This window comes from Geotrypetes seraphini, chromosome 10 (genome assembly GCF_902459505.1).
Source record: "Geotrypetes seraphini chromosome 10, aGeoSer1.1, whole genome shotgun sequence".
Classification (NCBI taxonomy): Eukaryota; Metazoa; Chordata; class Amphibia; order Gymnophiona; family Dermophiidae; genus Geotrypetes; species Geotrypetes seraphini.
The window spans coordinates 121,909,131-121,929,929 of record NC_047093.1 but is presented as its reverse complement, the minus strand read 5'-3'; the positions used below and the strand labels follow the sequence as shown (position 1 = coordinate 121,929,929).

Genomic DNA, 20,799 nt, shown 5'->3' with positions numbered 1-20,799 from the left:
GGAGTGAGGTGCATTGGCAGAGCTGTGTGTGAGGGTCTCAGTACTGGAATAGTAGAGAGTGCTTCAGGGCAGGAGTGAGGTGCATTGGCAGAGCTGTGTGTGAGGGTCTCAGTACTGGAATACAAAGGGGTGCTGCATGGCAGGAGTGAGGTGCATTGGCAGAGCTATGTGTGAGGGTCTCAGTACTGGAATGCCAAGGGGTGCTGCACGGCACGAGTGAGGTGCATTGGCAGAGTTGTGTGTGAGTCTCAGTATTGGAATGGTAGGGGGTGCTGCAGGGCTGGAGTGAGGTGCATCATTAGTGATATATGTCTGACACAGATCTTTCTGCTTACCTGGACCTGGGATCCCCTGCAATAAGGTTGCCAAACTCTCCTAAGATGTAGCCACCAACCTTCACCATATTCTCGTGGCATGCTGGTGCTTGCAGAGCCTGTTCAGACACACAAGAGAAAAAGAATACATTACAATTCTGGTAGTCAAACACTACAAGCTATAGTTGAATGCACTCCGAGATGAATTATTAATAAAACAGGTTTGATCACATCTTTGTCCTGCTGGTTCAGAGGGACCTTGCTTCAGTCCCTAGAGTCAGGGGAGGAAGTTCTGGTCACTGCTTCAGGGCAACACCTAATGGCCTGACGTAATGACAGCAGGGGAGATATGAAACAGAGTAAAAATGGCACTAGATCCCAGACTCGGATCTAAATGAGCTGAATGAGCAGAAAAACAACAGAAGGATAGCGCCAGGTTAAAATGAAAAGTTTCTCGCAGGCACACCTGTGTTTACCGGCATACAAATGCCTATTAAAAACTGTCCTCTCGAGGGAATTTTTGGACTTTATTTACCCAGGAACACTAGGCTGTCTGAAAACCACTTAACTATGAGTGCGAGGCAGCTCCCGTCGTACACAAGCTATCTCTACTCCCTCCCATCCCCCCCCACACCTTTGCAAACAGCAGTCTAAAGCTTGAAGGGGCTTTTAGCCTACACTCCTAATGAGCGCTCACTGAACAGCCCCACTACAGTGGCCGAGGACAGCGCTAGAAAGGGCTTTACCTCAAACACAGTCTTGGCTGCATATCCCTGAACATCATCCCGGTTAATAACAATCTGGATAACACGGTACCACACCTCCTCGCTGACGTAATCGCCCGCAATGCGGATCAGGTTTAGAATGGTGTCCACATACCAGCTGTAATCCACAGCGTATTTTTCAGCAAGTATGGCTACCTTTAGCACCTGCGTGGAGACAACACAGCTCAGGACAGGAGACTGAGAATCAGGAGCGATTATCCCTCCCCCATCAGACCCCAAAGCTCCTTACAATCTCTTCCCTGATCGAATAGTCTGCAGTTTCCAAGTAGCTTAACATCTCGGACACGATCTGCTTTGCGTTGGTGCGGTCGCACATCGCATAGAGAAGATCGGCCGCCCGCTGCCGCACACTGACATCTCGCTCTGTCTGCCAAGGTACGAGATAACATGATGTCAGCAAAAGAGGCCTGGTCCGGAGCCCGTCATCAAACAGGGCATTGTGCCTTCAAGACGGATGGTAAAACGTATGGCTCTCACCTTCAGAGCATTGATGACGGTCTCGATGTGTGTCTTCACGGCTTCATGGGAGAACTCTGAGCTGGCCAGGGTGCACATGCTCTCCAAAGCCAAGTAGCGCAGGTTGGTCTCACGATGCTGCAAGAACTGTCCCAGCTGGTTGCAGGCTCGGACCAACAAGTTGGGCTCGCTGCAGAAGGAAGGAGAAAATGTGAAGGCGCTACCCTCTCTCGGAATCCTGGTACGCAAACTGCGCTATATCTGCACCCACCTGTCGTAGTGAATGATCAGACTAATAGCTTCAAAGAGAATGGCATTTTTTGCGTTGGAGTGCTGGACTTTCTTGGATTTCGGTGGCTCCTGTGCCTTGTTCAGGATGGTTTCCAGGCACTCCACCAATCGTCCTTTCACCGCTGCATCCTCTGGAAAGTAAAGGCGGAGAAGTGAGGAGGCACGCTGGTCTTACTGGGAACCACTGGGAGGATGGATAAGCGGGCGTTACCTGGGGGTGGGTAGCACTGCAGCAGGCGTAGCAGCTTCACCGAGAGCCAGGGGGCAGGAACGAAATAGTAGGTATAATCTTGGAGGTCTGTGGAGGCCGAGGACACGATCTGAAACGAGATGCAAAGGGAATTTAATCTCCCAGCAGAGAGACTGCACGCTCGGCACCAAACCCATCTCCACCACTTGCTGTGAACATGGCTGGCCATGCTCCCTTGAAAGCACAGATCCAGGACTGGCCGCTGGAGATCAGCTGACCAGGCACCAGGCACGTGACTTATAATTCTAGCAACCTGTGCTTGTAAATTTAGATAATTTGCAAATTATGTCTTCTGATTGCCATTAACAACCAGCTATTGGCTATAGTTGTTTAGGTTTCTTTAATCTATATTTTTATTCAAACTTTCACGTTTATTTTTTTTTTTTTATAAATCTTTATTCATTTTAACATCTTACATCAAGTGTAACATTAACTAACATTGAAATTGAATATATCACTTGAATTTCTATCATATTCAACATTAAAACATAAAGTTTTATCCCTTCCCTCCCACCCTTACTATTAATATATATAATCAAATATATTTATAAACATTAATTTCTATTAATCTAAACATTTAATAAAATTCAGACCCCCCCAACCCATCCCCTTATTGCAATGTTCTTATATTGGAAAAATGGTATCTATTCATTACAATACTTGGTCAATGGCCCCCAAATCTCCTTAAATTTATTATAATTTCCTTTTTGTATAGCAATTGTTCTTTCCATTCTGTAAATGTGACAGTGGGTTCCACCAAAAACTAATTAAGTCTACTCCAATTTTTCCAGTTACTTGTGATATGTTGTATGGCGACCCTGTCATAATCAATAAAAGCCTATTGTTTTTAGATGAAATTTGGCTCTTTGCTCTCATTGACATTCCAAATAAAATCGTGTCATACGACAATGCCACAGGATTTTCCATTAAAGAATTTATTTGGCCCCATATTGATTTCCAAAAGGCCAAAATTAATGGACACTACAACAGTAAATGATCTAAAGTCCCTGGCTCGAGATGACAATGCCAGCATCTATTTGACTTAGAGCTATCCAATTTTTGTAAATGAACTGTCAGCTATTCTGGAACAAGAACCTTAAGTATTCAGGATGTTCCCCCTTTGATTTTATAATATTGCTTTAGAAACTTTTTAAAGCTTTTTGTAATACAGTACAGGACCAATTTTATAAAGATTTTTCGACAGGTAAAGCCTGTTTCTCAAGTGAAAATGTAATGTAATGTAATGTAATTTATTTCTTATATACCGCTACATCCGTTAGGTTCTAAGCGGTTTACAGAAAATATACATTAAGATTAGAAATAGGAAAGGTACTTGAAAAATTCCCTTACTGTCCCGAAGGCTCACAATCTAACTAAAGTACCTGGAGGGTAATAGAGAAGTGAAAAGTAGAGTTAGAGGAAAAATAAAAATAAAATAAACATTTTAACAAGATTTTAGTTTCCAGAAAAAGGGCTTCTTCAGGGAAGAGACTTGGCCGACAGTCCCAGGATGTCTATGTCTCCTCCCCTGCGATGTTCTCCCATCCATGCATTCCCTCCCAGACACACTGCCCGTGCCCCAGCCGCTCCAAGGAGGCTGCCCCAGATGAGGCCCACGATGAATGCAGGATTCTCTCCTCTGCGGGAAAGCCGCCCGGAGCCGACAGTCGATCTTCAAAATGTCTCATACAATTGCAAAGGAGGACACATGCATAAAACGTAGACATGCATGATTGCACGTACATTCACGTAACCTGCATGTAGGTGATTGGGTGGAGCGATGAGTGCATTTGCTTTAGGGCAGGGGTTCTCAAGTCCAGTCCTCGAATTCCACAATTCAACCTGGTGTTCAGGATTTCCACAATGAATATGCATGAAATCTGCAGGCATTCACTACTTCTGTTGCATGCAGATAGATCTCAAACATATTCATTGTGGAAATCCTGAAGACCAGGCAGGGTTGTGGACCTCAAGGACTGGATTTAAGGACCTGTGGGTAGGGAATATGCATGTATACAAATATAAATTCAAGCCTACGTTTATATACCTCAGGCATGCATAAATGCAGGGAAAAATTGCATGTTTGTGTGTAAGCATCTTAAGCACTATTGAAAAAAAAAAAAAAAAAGGGGTTTTATATGCTATATCAACTGTGTCAGCTTTTTTTTTTTTATTACATGAGAAAGCTTTACGTACCATGATCCATGCATTGCTAATATCCTGCATGGATTATGGTAATGTGTATTAATGTAGAACAAAATCTTTTCCAGAGAAAGGAAAATGGTAAAACCAAAGGACATAATTTGAGGTTGAGGGGTGGGAGACTCAAGAGTAATGTTAGGAAATTCTTATTTACGGAGAGGGTGGTGGATGCCTGGAATGTGCTCCCGAGGGAGATGATGGAGAGGAAAATGGTGACCGAGTTCAAAGAAGCGTGGGATGAACACAGAGGATCTCGAATCAGAAAATAATAGTAAATATTGAAGTACTAAGGCCAGTACTGGGCAGACTTGCACGGTCTGTGTCTGTATATGGCCATTTGGGGGAGGATGGGCTGGGGAGGGCTTCGACGGCTACAGTGGTTTAGATGGGCCGGAGACTTCAGTAGATGGAACCTAAGCACAGTACCGGGCAGAGCTTTGAGTTCTGGCCCAGAAAGAGCTAAGAAGGAAAATTTAAATTAAATCAGAAATTTAAAGAGAGGGTAAGGTTGGGCAGACTGGATGGACCATTCAGGTCTTTATCTGCTATCATTTACTATATCATTTACTATAACTGGGGTCCAAAATGCTCTACGTAACAAAAAGAACCAAGTTTGTCTCATAGATGCGGACACTGTACATGTCATCCTCCAAGACCAAATTCATGGCCATTGAGACGCAAAAATTTGATGCTTAATCTCAATGCTCCAAATGTCCCGAAGACCAGTTTTTGGTTTTTTATTCATAAATCCAGCTATCAATTTATACCACTGAGCGACCTGGTGTCCCAGGAAGTCTGTCTGAAAGCATAAGAACTCCAAACTATATTGATTATTAAGATTTCTCCATTCAGGGAACCCCGCCTGAATGGCCTGCTTCAGTTGCAACCATCTAAAGCTTTGCGATTTATCAAGACCGAATTTATGTTGCAACTGTGAAAAATCAAGCAGTTTACCATTTGAAATAACATCATCTAAAATCCGTATACCTGCAATCATCCAATGCTTCCAGATGACTTTAAATCCGCCAATTTGAATCTTGGAGTTTAGCCATAAAGTCTGATTTGTTGATTTATGTCTTGGGATAGGTGTTAAATTACTGACATAACGCAATGTTTTCCATGTGTCCATTAATATTTTGTTCTCTTTATATACTCTAGGCATCTTGATACTGAGAACATGAGATAAATGTAAAGGAAACATGAGTCGCCATTCCAAATATAACCAATCTGGGGTATTTTCCATGAGCAAATTTTCACATTTTAAACAAGCCAATGCAAAGAAAAATGGATGGTCTAAGGCCGGCCACAAAAAAGATTTTAAGAAACTAAATCATAATTATTTAGTCCACAAATAAACATGATCCAAGACCTAAGAAAACAGCAATAAAAGAAAAATATCAATAAATCATCAAGACATAATAGAGATTAAAAAGATTATTCCAACAGCCGATTTGTTAAGCTGTGGGTACTGTTATTGAGCCAATGGTCACTCCACCCCCCCTTCCCTGGCCACAACAACTGTTAAGGTTAAAAAAAAAAAATTCCCTCTATTGAGACACAGCACTTGGCAGGAAATTTTAAAACAAATGAATCACCCAAAGTCAAAACTCTTGGTCTATAGACCAAAAAGTCTTTTCTTCTGTGTCTCTCGAGGTATATCAGGGAATATGCGGATTGATGATAAGATTTTTGATTAGAGGGGAGTGGGGTGGGATTTTATTTCTGATTATTACATACTTTATCAATAATTGAATGAATTCACAATAAAGTTGATTTTATAGATTATTGATTGGGAGGGAGGGAGGGGTGTGGGATTATTATATTTCAATAAGAATTATAAAAATTTAGATTTCTTGCATAATATTATAACTTTATATAATATTAATTTTTCTAAAGAAATGTTAAATTTGATGTTAATATGTGAGTTAATCAAGTGTGTATATTCAAGTTTCTAATGAGTTTATTTGAAACACTTGTTGTAACATAAAAAAATGAATAAAGATTTATAAAACAAAAAAGGGAATATGCGGATAGTTGAATCCAAAAATATATTATTCATGTGTCTAAAATAAGTATGAAAAATCAGATCCCTATCAAACTTTATAGCAAATGAAATTACTTCAAAGGAACTTTCTCCCAAATTTGTTAAGTTCAGTCCACTTTTGTCTGTTCCTGGTGGATGCACTAGTATTTCATAATGTCAGCTGGGTGTGCAATCGGCGATGCAAAATTCATGCTGAACTTTTAAGTGACCTGTAGAAAATGACCCCCTTACCCTGCTCAGCCTGGACACTGCCAGCGAGACACATGTTTTAAAGTCGTCAGGGCTCTTCCGGCACAGACAGGTGATGAGACTGACAGCTGCCGTCACCACGCCCTGAGAGAAAGAAGAAAAGTAGATTCAGGCAGTGAGAGAGAGAGCAGGAGTTTCTCAGAGAGACCGCAGCCCATACCATATGCTGATCATTGAGTAGATGCACCACCCTGGACGTCCACTCCCCCATGGGAACCAGGTCTGGAGAGGTCTTGTAGAGGCGCAGCAGACAGAGGGCAGCGCTCTGCTTCACGCTGTCCATTGTGTCACTGTTGAGAGAGAAACGAGCAAGTTAACACAGAGCTAAGCACCGCTCGGAAACACCATCCCAAGGAAAAGACGCTAACCCCAACTCTGTGCCCACATCCCACCCATAAAAACAGGAATCTTCATAGCAGACAAATCCAAAGGTATTAAATGATACAGATGCTACTCGTAGATGACATGAATGAGAGACACTAACCCTGCAACAAGGATACGGGGGATCTCAGAGGCAAAGGCCTCGGCCATCTCCCTGCTGCCCACGTTGGCGATGCAATGCAGGGAAAGACACATGAAGGTGGGGTTCCGGCTGGCCAGGTCATTCTTGATGGCATTGTTAATGAGACGGATCAGTTCACTATTGGAATTCACCAGTACCGAGATAAAGAGGTACCCCTGCAACAAGAGAAACAGCATTTGCACAGGCTACTGACAAGAAGGAGAAAGGATCCACTCTGTATTCACCTGATTCCTTAGAGATTAACCATACAAAGACAGTAAAGATCATAACACACTAGCAACACTTATTCAGTCAGATGAGTCACTTGCAATGCTACGCTCAGAATCTCAGAGTGAAGAGACAGATACACTGACTTATAAGACTGTCTGGTAACCCCAGTCACTAATTCTAGACCTAGCATACAGGCAGTCTCCGGGACTAAAACACATGAGTACAGAAGGTAAAATCTGCTCCTCCGTGTGCTTGCTCATTACTCACAATGTGCTCCTCCGTGTAATTACTCAATACTCACAATCTGTTCCTCCATGTATTTGCTCAGTACTCACAATCTGCTCCTCCGTGTACTTGCTCATTACTCACAATCTGCTTCTTTCTGTACTTGTTACTATTCATAATCTGCTCCTCCATGTACTTGCTCATTACTCACAATCTGCTCCTCCTTGTACTTTTTCATTACTCACAATCTGCTCCTCTGTGTACTTGTTACTATTTACAATCTGCTCCTCCGTGTACTTGCTCATTACTCACAATCTGTTCCTCTGTGCACTTGCTCATTACTCACAATCTGTTCCTCTGTGCACTTGCTCATTACTCACAATCTGCTCCTCTGTGCACTTGCTCATTACTCACAATCTGCTCCTCTGTGTACTTGCTCATTACTCACAATCTGCTCCTCTGTGTACTTGCTCATTACTCCCAATCTGCTCCTATGTGCACTTGCTCATTACTCACAATCTGCTCCTCTGTGCACTTGCTCATTACTCACAATCTGCTCCTCTGTGCACTTGCTCATTACTCACAATCTGCTCCTCTGTGTACTTGCTCATTACTCACAATCTGCTCCTATGTGTACTTGCTCATTACTCCCAATCTGCTCCTATGTGTACTTGCTCATTACTCCCAATCTACTCCTCTGTGTACTTGCTCATTACTCACAATCTGCTTTTCCGTGTACTTGCTCATTACTCACAATCTGCTTTTCCGTGTACTTGTTAGAGCTCAGAAGGTTGACAGCCTCCATGTGGCCAAAGTCGATGTCATGTCCCAGCAGGAAGATGAAAAGAAGTTTACAGACATATTTCTTCTTACTGTAACCATCTAAAGCCTTGTCACCTGCAATCCCAAGCAGAGACATTTTTCATTAGTTACTCTATCAGTGCTTTCAACACATTCTCTGCCAACACTCACACTCATCGTTGAGACATGTCATCAGCACCAAGAACACTCTCCCCTCTCCCACTACCAACCATTTCTCCCCAAAACAATTGCTACCCACTCACCCGCTCTCGTCACTCCAACTATCACCAATCCCATTGCCACCCCTCCCTGAAACTCCTTCCACTACCATCCATCCATAAGAGCTGCCATACTGGGACAGACCGAAGGTCCAACAAGCTCAGTATCCTGTTTCCAACAGTGACCAACCCAGGACCCTAGACCCAGAGTAGCAAAAAGGATTCAATGCTGCTTAGCCTAGGAATAAGGAGTGAATTTTCTCAAGTCCATCTCAATAATGGCCTATGGACTTCTCTTTTAGGAAATTATACAAACCTTTTTAAAATCTTGCTAAGCTCTGCCAATCCTATTACTAGCTTTCCCCCCAGGCAATGCTGTCATTGCTACCTCCCACCTCTTCATGCTCCACCTCCCCCCCCAAAATACCCATCATCGTCAAACTCAACCCAATACTACATCATCACTACAGGTAGTTCCACCATCACCCTTATCATCTAGTCTAACATTCCCACCATCTCCACATTCACCACTATTAACATTCTCGTTGCCACCATTTCCAGCATCATCATTTTCTTACCAGCATCCACTACTGGATTATTAACCCGTGTACCACAGATACCCTAAATGCTATAGAATGGGGATCTTATTTAATACTTTTAAAATCTAGCACAGCGAAGGAGCCTTACTCAGCAAATCCATTTCTGTTTCAAACAAATAGTAAAAAAGAAAGCTCAGGAATAAAAAAAGAAAACCCTGCCTCCCTCTTTTCTGTGATGTGTCATGTAGCGGTAATGCTGGGCAACAACTCTTTTTCAAACGTCAGTACCTCTCGAAGTTACAACACTCTTAATGCAGCTTGCTTGGAAATATACTGTACGGTCTGCTCCCAAGCACACAGCTCTGAGGATTCTTGGAAGCGGGAGGGAGGACGCCTGAACACTATCCATCACCTCCCACTCCCTCCAGAGAGATGCTTCTTCTCCTTTGCCAGTGACTCACAGATGGTGAGGAGCTGCAGAGGCGAGAGCGTGAAACTGGGAACAGCATCTGCTCGCAAGGGAGTTTAGGCAGTGTGATGTTGCATCTCACACAAAATGTGGCCCTGATGGCTGCTTCCTTTCTGCATTTAAGGTACTGCTGCTATAGAGAAGCAGAGGAGAGGACCTGGGCGAGAAGAAGGAGGCTTGAAGGAATTACCTTTGAACTTGGATCGAATGTTCGCCAGTTCCTTGTTGATTCTTTTAATTTCAGCTTCTTTGCTTTTACCTGTACAGAAGAGATTCAGAGTCAGGTGCTGTTGAGGGGGCCTCCCACTGTAATTCCCAAATTCAAACCCCACTTACTAAGACCTGCTTCCCCTAGAAATGTTGTTTTCACACTAACAATGTTCTTAAAACCTATGGCCACTGATAATTTGTCCTCATCGGGAAACTACCCCATGCCATTTTTTAAGGAGAGAGGGAAGAATCAGAGTATGAATGGGCCCAGCCACTGACGAATGTTTGTGTAGAAGGACTGCGGTTGAGATAGACGCTAAAGAATGACACAGGATGGTTTCCAGCCACTGACCCTCAAGCCTTGCATTGAAGAACGCTGGTGTAGAACAACTGAGATTGAGATAGACACTCAAGAATGACACAGGATGGTTTCCAGCCACTGACCCTCAAGCCTTGCATTGAAGAACGCTGGTGTAGAACAACTGAGATTGAGATAGACACTCAAGAATGACACAGGATGGTTTCCAGCCACTGACCCTCAAGCCTTGCATTGAAGAACGCTGGTGTAGAACAACTGAGATTGAGATAGACACTCAAGAATGACACGGGATGGTTTCCAGCCACTGACCCTCAAGCCTTGCATTGAAGAATGCTGGTGTAGAATGACTGAGGTTGAGATAGACACTCAAGAATGACACAGGATGGTTTCCCGTAGTTAACATGGGAAACCATTCCCATGTCATTCTTTAAGGAGAGAGGGAAGAATCAGAGTATGAATGGGCCCAGCCACTGACGAATGTTTGTGTAGAAGGACTGAGGCTGAGATAGACACTAAAGAATGACACAGGATGGTTTCCAGCTAAAGACCCTCAAACTTTGCATTGAAGAATGTTAGTGTAGAACAGGGATCTCAAAGTCCCTCCTTGAGACCGTAATCCAGTCGGGTTTTCAGGATTTCCCCAATAAATATGCATTGAAAGCAGTGCATGTACATAGATCTCATGCATATTAATTGCGGAAATCCTGAAAACCCGACTGGATTGCGGCCCTCAAGGAGGGACTTTGAGACCCCTGGTGTAGAAGGACTGAGGTTGAGGTAGACACACAAGAATGACACGGGATGGTTTCCCATGGTTAACATGGGAAACCATTCCCGTGTCATTCTTTAAGGAGAGAGGGAAGAATCAGAGTATGAATGGGCCCAGCCACTGACGAATGTTTGTGTAGAAGGACTGAGGTTGAGATAGACACTCAAGAATGACACAGGATGGTTTCCCGTAGTTAACATGGGAAACCATTCCCATGTCATTCTTTAAGGAGAGAGGGAAGAATCAGAGTATGAATGGGCCCAGCCACTGACGAATGTTTGTGTAGAAGGACTGAGGTTGAGATAGACACTCAAGAATGACACAGGATGGTTTCCAGCCACTGACCCTCAAGCCTTGCATTGAACAATGCTAGTGTAAAAGGACTGAGGTTGAGATAGACACTCAAGAATGACACGGGATGATTTCCAGCCACTGACCCTCAAGCCTTGCATTGAAGAACGCTGGTGTAGAACGACTGAGGTTGAGATAGACACTCAAGAATGACACGGGGTGGTTTCCAGCCATTGACCCTCAAGCCTTGCATTGAAGAACGCTGGTGTAGAACGACTGAGGTTGAGATAGACACTCAAGAATGACAAGGGATTGTTTCTAGCCACTGACCCTCAAGCCTTGCATTGAAGAACGCTAGTGTAGAACGACTGAGGTTGAGATAGACACTCAAGATTGACACGGGATGGCTTCCAGCCACTGACCCTCAAGCCTTGCATTGAAGAACGCTGGTGTAGAACGACTGAGGTTGAGATAGACACTCAAGAATGACACGGGATGGTTTCCTACAGTTATTTGTAGGGACAGGGAAAAATGATGTCCCCGTGTCATTCTCTAAAGAGAGACTGCTGAATTTTAATGAAGATGTCCAAAAATTTAGTGCTGGTAAAGGATGGGCTGAAAGAAGTGTGGTACTTGTAAAGAAATCAAATTTCCAATTCCACCTTCTAAAAGATTTAGCAAAAGGTGATAGCCTGGTTATGGCAAGAGGCTGAGAACCAAGTCTCCTCTGGGCAGTGGGAATGCTGAATCTATGTTCCAAATTAACAACAACAATATTGTTAAAATTGGATACAGTTATATAACACCTTCACTACCCTTTATCTTCCTCCCTGCTGCAAAAGAAGCAGAGACATGTGTTGAAAAGGCAACTACATGAGTGTTACCAGAACATTTTCTGTTAAACATTGCTCAGTGTAGGCTAGAAGGTCCAAGTTTTTCCCCAGAGCAACACATGAATCTGCTGATGGTTTTAATTTAACACAGCAGATCCTTGAACAGAAACAGACCCATTATAAGGATCATAAGATACCCAAACATTTGTAGCAATGCTCCATCAGCTAAAGGGGAAGAAGAGAAGTGAAAGCATTGCAAACCCTTTAAGTTGGCCAACAAACTTATTTCCACATGTTCAAATGAACACTAGCAAACAAACAAAGAAATCCAACAGAGTCTGCAATACAGAGGCAGTAAACAAAAACAAGAACAAAAATGCAGACAGTATGTACAAGATGCAGGCCTTGTTTATTTTACCCAATATTAAATGCGGTAAGAAAATAATATGGAAAGGGAGGGGGGGGGAGAAGGGTTTAGATACATATACATTTGTTATTATCTTGATAGATTTATCAAGTGTTGTTAGTAAATCTATGTATTACTTATATTGTACACTTGTTGAAAGATTAAAAATGAATAAAGAATTAAAAAAAAAAAAATGCAGTAACCAACATCACCTCTTTACAAACCAATAGACCCAACACTGTCCATGTTTCGGAAAACACACCTTCTTCAGGGGTCCATGGTAAGCAAGGTTAAACAACAAACCACAATATAAATGGATAAAAAACAACAACCTGTGTTTGCTGTGAACCGACAATGCAGCGCAAAATGGATGCTAGAGCGAAAAGGAATACTAGCACCAAAAATTACACAATAAGTAGATGGAAAGTCACCGCCTATCCCACCTTCAAAGAGAAGCTTAGAAAAGAGGGGCTGAAGAAAGGGGGAATGAGGGAAACCCAAACAGGCTGGTAGGAGACACACTGCAAGACTGTCACTGAAAGAGAGATAAAAACACTCCAGGACTGTCTCTGACAGAGAGACAGGGACATTGCAGGACTGTCACTGAGAGTGTCTCTGAGAGAGAGAAAGAGAGAGAGAAAAAAAACACTGCAGGACCTGTTTAGAGACATAGACAAACACATGCACACACTCTCACTGTGAGGCTGTTTCTCTAAGAGAAATACATACACACTGCAAGACTGTCACTAACAGGGAGAGATACACACACTCTCTGCAGAACTGTCACCGAGACTCTTGCAAACTCAGTAGGACTGTCACGGAGAAAAAGACTTTGAGATAGTAATAAACATACAGGTGAGTCTCTGACACACATACACACTATGCAGGGCTGTCTTTGAGACACACACACATAGACACATTGCAGAGCAGTCTCTGAGAGAGTGACACAAATACACACTCTGCAGGACAGTCTCTGAGTAACACAGTGTGCAAAGCTGCCTCTGAGAGAGTGACACACATAAAAACACTGCAGGGCTGTCTCTGAGACACACACACACAGACACAGTGCAGAACAGTCTCTGAGAGTGCCACACATACACACTCTGCAGGACAATCTCTGAGAGTGACACACAGTGTTCAGGGCTGTCTCTGAGAGAGTGACACATATACACACTCTGCAGGAATGTCTCTGAGAGTGACACAGAGAGTGCAGGACTGTCTCTGAGAGAGTGACACAGAGAGTGCAGGGCTGTCTCTGAGAGAGTGACACATATACACACTCTGCAGGACAGTCTCTGAGTAACACATTGTGCAAAGCTGTCTCTGAGAGAGTGACACACATAAACACACTGCAGGGCTATCTCTGAGACACACAGACACAGTACAGAGCAATCTCTGAGAGTGACACACATACACACTCTGCAGGACAATCTCTGAGAGAGTGACACACAGTGTTCAGGGCTGTCTCTGAGAGAGTGATAGAGTACAGCACTGACTCTGAGAGAGTAACACATATACACACTCTGCAGGGATGTCTCTGAGAGTGACACAGAGTGTTCAGGGCAGTCTCTGAGAGAGTGACAGAGAGTGCAGGACTGTCTCTGAGAGAGTGACACACAGTGTTCAGGGCTGTCTCTGAGAGAGTGATAGAGTACAGGACTGACTCTGAGAGAGTAACACATATACACACTCTGCAGGGATGTCTCTGAGAGTGACACAGAGTGTTCAGGGCAGTCTCTGAGAGAGTGACAGAGAGTGCAGGACTGTCTCTGAGAGAGTGACACAAAGTGTTCAGGGCTGTCTCTGAGAGAGTGACACAGAGAGTGCAGGGCTGTCTCTGAGAGAGTGACACAAAGTGTTCAGGGCTGTCTCTGAGAGAGTGACACAGAGAGTGCAGGACTGTCTCTTGGAGAGTGCCACAGAGTGTTCAGGGCTGTCTCTGAGAGAGTGACACAGAGAGTGTAGGGCTGTCTCTGAGAGAGTGACACAGAGAGTGCAGGACTGTCTCTGAGAGAGTGCCACAGAGTGTTCAGGGCTGTCTCTGAGAGAGTGACACAGAGAGTGCAGGGCTGTCTCTGAGAGAATGACACAGAGAGTGCAGGACTGTCTCTTGGAGAGTGCCACAGAGTGTTCAGGGCTGTCTCTGAGAGAGTGACACAGAGAGTGCAGGGCTGTCTCTGAGAGAGTGCCACAGAGAGTGCAGGGCTGTCTCTGAGAGAGTGCCACAGAGTGTTCAGGGCTGTCTCTGAGAGAGTGCCACAGAGTGTTCAGGGCTGTCTCTGAGAGAGTGACACATAGAGTGCAGGGCTGTCTCAGAGAGAGTGACACAGAGAGTGCAGGACTGTCTCTTGGAGAGTGCCACAGAGTGTTCAGGGCTGTCTCTGAGAGAGTGACATAGAGAGTGCAGGACTGTCTCTTGGAGAGTGACACAGAGTGTTCAGGGCTGTCTCTGAGAGAGTGACACAGAGTGTTCAAGGCTGTCTCAGAGAGAGTGACACAGAGAGTGCAGGACTGTCTCTTGGAGAGTGACACAGAGTGTTCAGGGCTGTCTCTGAGAGAGTGACACAGAGTGTTCAGGGCTGTCTGAGAGAGAGTGACACAGAGAGTGCAGGACTGTCTCTTGGAGAGTGCCACAGAGTGTTCAGGGCTGTCTCTGAGAGAGTGACACAGAGTGTTCAAGGCTGTCTCAGAGAGAGTGACACAGAGAGTGCAGGACTGTCTCTTGGAGAGTGCCACAGAGTGTTCAGGGCTGTCTCTGAGAGAGTGACACATAGAGTGCAGGGCTGTCTCTGAGAGAATGACACAGAGAGTGCAGGACTGTCTCTTGGAGAGTGCCACAGAGTGTTCAGGGCTGTCTCTGAGAGAGTGACACAGAGAGTGCAGGGCTGTCTCTGAGAGAGTGCCACAGAGTGTTCAGGGCTGTCTCTGAGAGAGTGCCACAGAGTGTTCAGGGCTGTCTCTGAGAGAGTGACACAGAGAGTGCAGGGCTGTCTCTGAGAGAGTGACACAGAGTGTTCAAGGCTGTCTCAGAGAGAGTGACACAGAGAGTGCAGGACTGTCTCTTGGAGAGTGACACAGAGTGTTCAGGGCTGTCTCTGAGAGAGTGACACAGAGTGTTCAGGGCTGTCTCAGAGAGAGTGACACAGAGAGTGCAGGACTGTCTCTTGGAGAATGCCACAGAGTGTTCAGGGCTGTCTCTGAGAGAGTGACACAGAGTGTTCAGGGCTGTCTCAGAGAGAGTGACACAGAGAGTGCAGGACTGTATCTGAGAGAGTGACACAGAGAGTGCAGGACTGTCTCTTGGAGAGTGCCACAGAGTGTTCAGGGCTGTCTCAGAGAGAGTGACACAGAGAGTGCAGGACTGTCTCTTGGAGAGTGCCACAGAGTGTTCAGGGCTGCTCTGAGAGAGTGACACATAGAGTGCAGGGCTGTCTCTGAGAGAGTGACACAGAGTGTTCAAGGCTGTCTCAGAGAGAGTGACACAGAGAGTGCAGGACTGTCTCTTGGAGATTGCCACAGAGTGTTCAGGGCTGTCTCTGAGAGAGTGACACAGAGTGTTCAGGGCTGTCTCTGAGAGAGTGACACAGAGAGTGCAGGACTGTCTCTTGGAGATTGCCACAGAGTGTTCAGGGCTGTCTCTGAGAGAGTGACACAGAGTGTTCAGGGCTGTCTCTGAGAGAGTGACACAGAGTGTTCAGGACTGTCTCTTGGAGATTGCCACAGAGTGTTCAGGGCTGTCTCTGAGAGAGTGACACAGAGTGTTCAGGGCTGTCTCTGAGAGAGTGACACAGAGTGTTCAGGGCTGTCTCTGAGAGAGTGACACAGAGAGTGCAGGACTGTCTCTTGGAGATTGCCACAGAGTGTTCAGGGCTGTCTCTGAGAGAGTGACACAGAGTGTTCAGGGCTGTCTCTGAGAGAGTGACACAGAGAGTGCAGGACTGTCTCTTGGAGATTGACACAGAGTGTTCAGGGCTGTCTCTGAGAGAGTGACACAGAGTGTTCAGGGCTGTCTCTGAGAGAGTGACACAGAGAGTGCAGGACTGTCTCTTGGAGATTGCCACAGAGTGTTCAGGGCTGTCTCTGAGAGAGTGACACAGAGTGTTCAGGGCTGTCTCTGAGAGAGTGACACAGAGTGTTCAGGGCTGTCTCTGAGAGAGTGACACAGAGAGTGCAGGACTGTCTCTTGGAGATTGCCACAGAGTGTTCAGGGCTGTCTCTGAGAGAGTGACACAGAGTGTTCAGGGCTGTCTCTGAGAGAGTGACACAGAGTGTTCAGGTCTGTCTCTGAGAGAGTGACACAGAGAGTGCAGGACTGTCTCTTGGAGAGTGCCACAGAGTGTTCAGGGCTGTCTCTGAGAGAGTGACACAGAGTGTTCAGGGCTGTCTCTGAGAGAGTGACACAGAGTGTTCAGGGCTGTCTCTGAGAGAGTGACACAGAGAGTGCAGGACTGTCTCTTGGAGAGTGCCACAGAGTGTTCAGGGCTGTCTCTGAGAGAGTGACACAGAGTGTTCAGGGCTGTCTCTGAGAGAGTGACACAGAGTGTTCAGGGCTGTCTCTGAGAGAGTGACACAGAGAGTGCAGGACTGTCTCTTGGAGATTGCCACAGAGTGTTCAGGGCTGTCTCTGAGAGAGTGACACAGAGTGTTCAGGGCTGTCTCTGAGAGAGTGACACAGAGTGTTCAGGGCTGTCTCTGAGAGAGTGACACAGAGAGTGCAGGACTGTCTCTTGGAGATTGCCACAGAGTGTTCAGGGCTGTCTCTGAGAGAGTGACACAGAGTGTTCAGGGCTGTCTCTGAGAGAGTGACACAGAGAGTGCAGGACTGTCTCTTGGAGATTGCCACAGAGTGTTCAGGGCTGTCTCTGAGAGAGTGACACAGAGTGTTCAGGGCTGTCTCTGAGAGAGTGACACAGAGAGTGCAGGACTGTCTCTTGGAGATTGCCACAGAGTGTTCAGGGCTGTCTCTGAGAGAGTGACACAGAGTGTTCAGGGCTGTCTCTGAGAGAGTGACACAGAGTGTTCAGGGCTGTCTCTGAGAGAGTGACACAGAGAGTGCAGGACTGTCTCTTGGAGATTGCCACAGAGTGTTCAGGGCTGTCTCTGGGAGAGTGCCACAGAGTGTTCAGGGCTGTCTCTGAGAGAGTGACACAGAGTGTTCAGGGCTGTCTCTGAGAGAGTGACACAGAGAGTGCAGGACTGTCTCTTGGAGATTGCCACAGAGTGTTCAGGGCTGTCTCTGAGAGAGTGACACAGAGTGTTCAGGGCTGTCTCTGAGAGAGTGACACAGAGTGTTCAGGGCTGTCTCTGAGAGAGTGACACAGAGAGTGCAGGACTGTCTCTTGGAGAGTGGCACAGAGTGTGCAGGGCTGTCTCTGAGAGAGTGACACAGAGTGTTCAGGGCTGTCTCTGAGAGAGTGACACAGAGTGTTCAGGTCTGTCTCTGAGAGAGTGACACAGAGAGTGCAGGACTGTCTCTTGGAGATTGCCACAGAGTGTTCAGGGCTGTCTCTGAGAGAGTGACACAGAGTGTTCAGGGCTGTCTCTGAGAGAGTGACACAGAGTGTTCAGGGCTGTCTCTGAGAGAGTGACACAGAGCGTGCAGGACTGTCTCTTGGAGATTGCCACAGAGTGTTCAGGGCTGTCTCTGAGAGAGTGACACAGAGTGTTCAGGGCTGTCTCTGAGAGAGTGACACAGAGTGTTCAGGGCTGTCTCTGAGAGAGTGACACAGAGAGTGCAGGACTGTCTCTTGGAGATTGCCACAGAGTGTTCAGGGCTGTCTCTGAGAGAGTGACACAGAGTGTTCAGGGCTGTCTCTGAGAGAGTGACACAGAGAGTGCAGGACTGTCTCTTGGAGATTGCCACAGAGTGTTCAGGGCTGTCTCTGAGAGAGTGACACAGAGTGTTCAGGGCTGTCTCTGAGAGAGTGACACAGAGTGTTCAGGGCTGTCTCTGAGAGAGTGACACAGAGTGTTCAGGGCTGTCTCTGAGAGAGTGACACAGAGTGTTCAGGGCTGTCTCTGAGAGAGTGACACACAGCATGACAGAGTCTAAGACCCCGGAAGGCCTCTCCCTCTCCCTCTCCCTCGTCCCTACTCACAGTTGCGGATGTCGGAGATGAAGACGGCCAGGCCGCGCATCCCGTCGCCTTTCGACACGGCCGGCATGATGGCGACGGAGGCGGCGGCGCAGCGGGGCGGAAGCGCGGGCAGCGGGGCCGCACCAGTTCGGGCAGCAGGGCAAGGAGTGGCGGTGACGTCACACGCAACCAGCGCGCCCTCCCGTTGGACACGCCTCCGAGAGTCAAGCACGTCATCCCGCACAGGGAATCCCGAGCTGGCCGTTCACGAAGCCCCGCCCCCTCTTGAGCCATTAGCCCGCGCGCTACGTGGGAGGACTGAGAGCCCGGGGGAGATTGAGTTGGAAGATGCATGGGGTGGGGGGACTGCAACTGCAACTGCATCATTGGACTGGGAGGGGGGGCACAGTCCACAGCACGCTCTGCTCTTTTTGTCTTGGTTACTGAATAAACCACAACTGCCAAGAGCCATCTGAATGTAAACGAAGGCCCCCAATTCCACCCTTGAATTTCAAGGCTTAATACCACTTTTTCCATCCGGTTATGCAACAAGATGGGTGTAGTGGCTTTGCCAAGGTCACAAGAAACATCAATGAGTGTAATACTGCAACAGATGCACACACAGCCTATGAAAAATTAGAGGGAACATTGGTAGAACTATAATAAGCAAGGAGAAAGGAAACATGTAAGGAAAAAAAACAATAGGGAGGGGTGCTAATGGTAAAATCCTTCTAGGTTCTAGGGCGTCCTTAAAAGGACAGTTAGGGTTCAAAAGCATCAAGAAAGAGAAATGTCTTTAACTTCGTCTTAAAGTCTATAAGAATTGATTTTTCATGTAGGTAATTCGGGATACTGTTCCAGAGAGAGGGGGCGCTAACAGAAAAAAATTGAAGACCTCATTGTGTTTATATGTTTCAGTGATGGGATAGAGAGGTTTTGAGCTGTAGATCTTAAAGTCCTTGTTGGATTATAAGGGATAAGAAGATTATTAATGAATTCTGGCTGGTTATTTTCTCTGGTTTTGAATGTTAATAGAAGGATTTTGTAGGTGATTCTGTGTTCTATTGGTAACCAGTGAGCTTTATATAAAAGAGGGTTAATATGGTCATATTTTTTTGCGTTAAATATAATTTTTACTGCAGTGTTCTGTACTATTTGGAGTCTTCTTATTTCCTTTTTTGTTATGCCTTTGTAGAGGGCATTACAATAATTGATACATGAAATTACAAGAGAGTGGATCAAAATGTTCAGAGAAGCAGGCTCTAACAATTTGGATAAAGATCTTATCATGCGCAGTCAATAAAAGCTTGTACTCCCTCGCGCCGCATTTTAATAAGTTCTTCATTCATTTTCAAGTGATGTCAGAGCCGGGAAAAGTGAAGGCAAGATCATGTGATCACTGGCTATGACCTCATACATTGTGACATCATTAAGAACCCCATCATGCCACTTCTAGGAAAACCTCATTTGTATACATACACAGGATTGGGAAACTGGCTATTTTTGTGTTTAATCAGAGGAGAGAGGAATCAGTTCTATTTTTACAAGAATGACACCGGTTGTCTTCAAGACAATCTGGCAGTGCCAGGAGATTAATCAGATAGGGGACCAGCCATGCACCGAAATAAAGCTGCTTCCGGAGGTACCGGAGGTACCACCAACCGCCGAACCCCAGCCAAAGATGGACAAGCTCAGAATGTTTGTTAAGAGAAAGAAAGCTGTCTCCTTTCATGGGTAAGAGGTTGGCGGTGTATATATATGACTACATAACATTGGATCAGAACAAGGCCTGACCTGTCTCAGCCCAGTTTCAATTATGGTACCACATCACAAACCCCATGAGGCTTACCCCTCCCTTCTTCACCAGTGAGGATCTTCTGTGCTGATCCCTGATATTACTCCTCACACCTTTTCTGAATTCTCTTACTACTAGAAGAAATTTCACATACTCACAAACATTTATATGAATGAATGTTTCCTGATTGTGGCTCAGGGGCAATTTCTCAAAATGGGCTAGTTTTGCACATACAATGACAGGAATGAACCTCACTCCGAAGCCAGGAGTCTCTGTCTCTCAAATTTATTGTCGATGCTCACCATAGTACTTGGCTTGTGCCCTGGGAGGTTCATTCTGTGACCTTTATCATTACAGTATGGAATTCTCAGAATATCTCCCTCTAGGACCTGCCAAACAGCAAATTACAAAATCCTGTTTTGCGGCAAATACTCCAGAAATGTCCTACATTGCCCCAGGTATTAAACTTAGATTGTGAGCTCACTAGGGTCACTTTCAGTAGCAGTACCAACCCTGTGCGTTA

General features: G+C 45.6%; 2 protein-coding genes across 3 annotated transcripts in view; one reads left to right on the top strand and one right to left on the bottom strand.

Annotated features, from left to right (window-relative positions):
• The window catches only part of AP2A1 (adaptor related protein complex 2 subunit alpha 1), a 44,704-nt gene extending 26,037 nt beyond the window's left edge, over positions 1-18,667 (bottom strand). Inside the window, exons 1-12 of one of the 2 annotated variants that reach the window (XM_033961052.1) lie at positions 18,503-18,667; positions 9,767-9,835; positions 8,304-8,446; positions 7,076-7,269; positions 6,752-6,881; positions 6,574-6,675; positions 2,058-2,166; positions 1,827-1,977; positions 1,577-1,745; positions 1,329-1,466; positions 1,061-1,243; positions 336-433 (exon numbers count right to left, since the gene is read on the bottom strand). In XM_033961052.1, coding sequence (XP_033816943.1) covers positions 336-433; positions 1,061-1,243; positions 1,329-1,466; positions 1,577-1,745; positions 1,827-1,977; positions 2,058-2,166; positions 6,574-6,675; positions 6,752-6,881; positions 7,076-7,269; positions 8,304-8,446; positions 9,767-9,835; positions 18,503-18,569 — 1,553 coding nt within the window. In that variant the 5' untranslated portion in view covers positions 18,570-18,667. The remainder of the gene's footprint in view (positions 1-335; positions 434-1,060; positions 1,244-1,328; positions 1,467-1,576; positions 1,746-1,826; positions 1,978-2,057; positions 2,167-6,573; positions 6,676-6,751; positions 6,882-7,075; positions 7,270-8,303; positions 8,447-9,766; positions 9,836-18,502) is intronic. The other variant, XM_033961053.1, reaches the window with a different exon arrangement.
• Positions 18,668-19,589: 922 nt separating this feature from the next.
• Positions 19,590-20,799, top strand: part of TSKS (testis specific serine kinase substrate) — a 29,762-nt gene continuing 28,552 nt past the window's right edge. Inside the window, exon 1 of the mRNA XM_033962300.1 lies at positions 19,590-20,215. Coding sequence (XP_033818191.1) covers positions 20,031-20,215 — 185 coding nt within the window. The 5' untranslated portion in view covers positions 19,590-20,030. The remainder of the gene's footprint in view (positions 20,216-20,799) is intronic.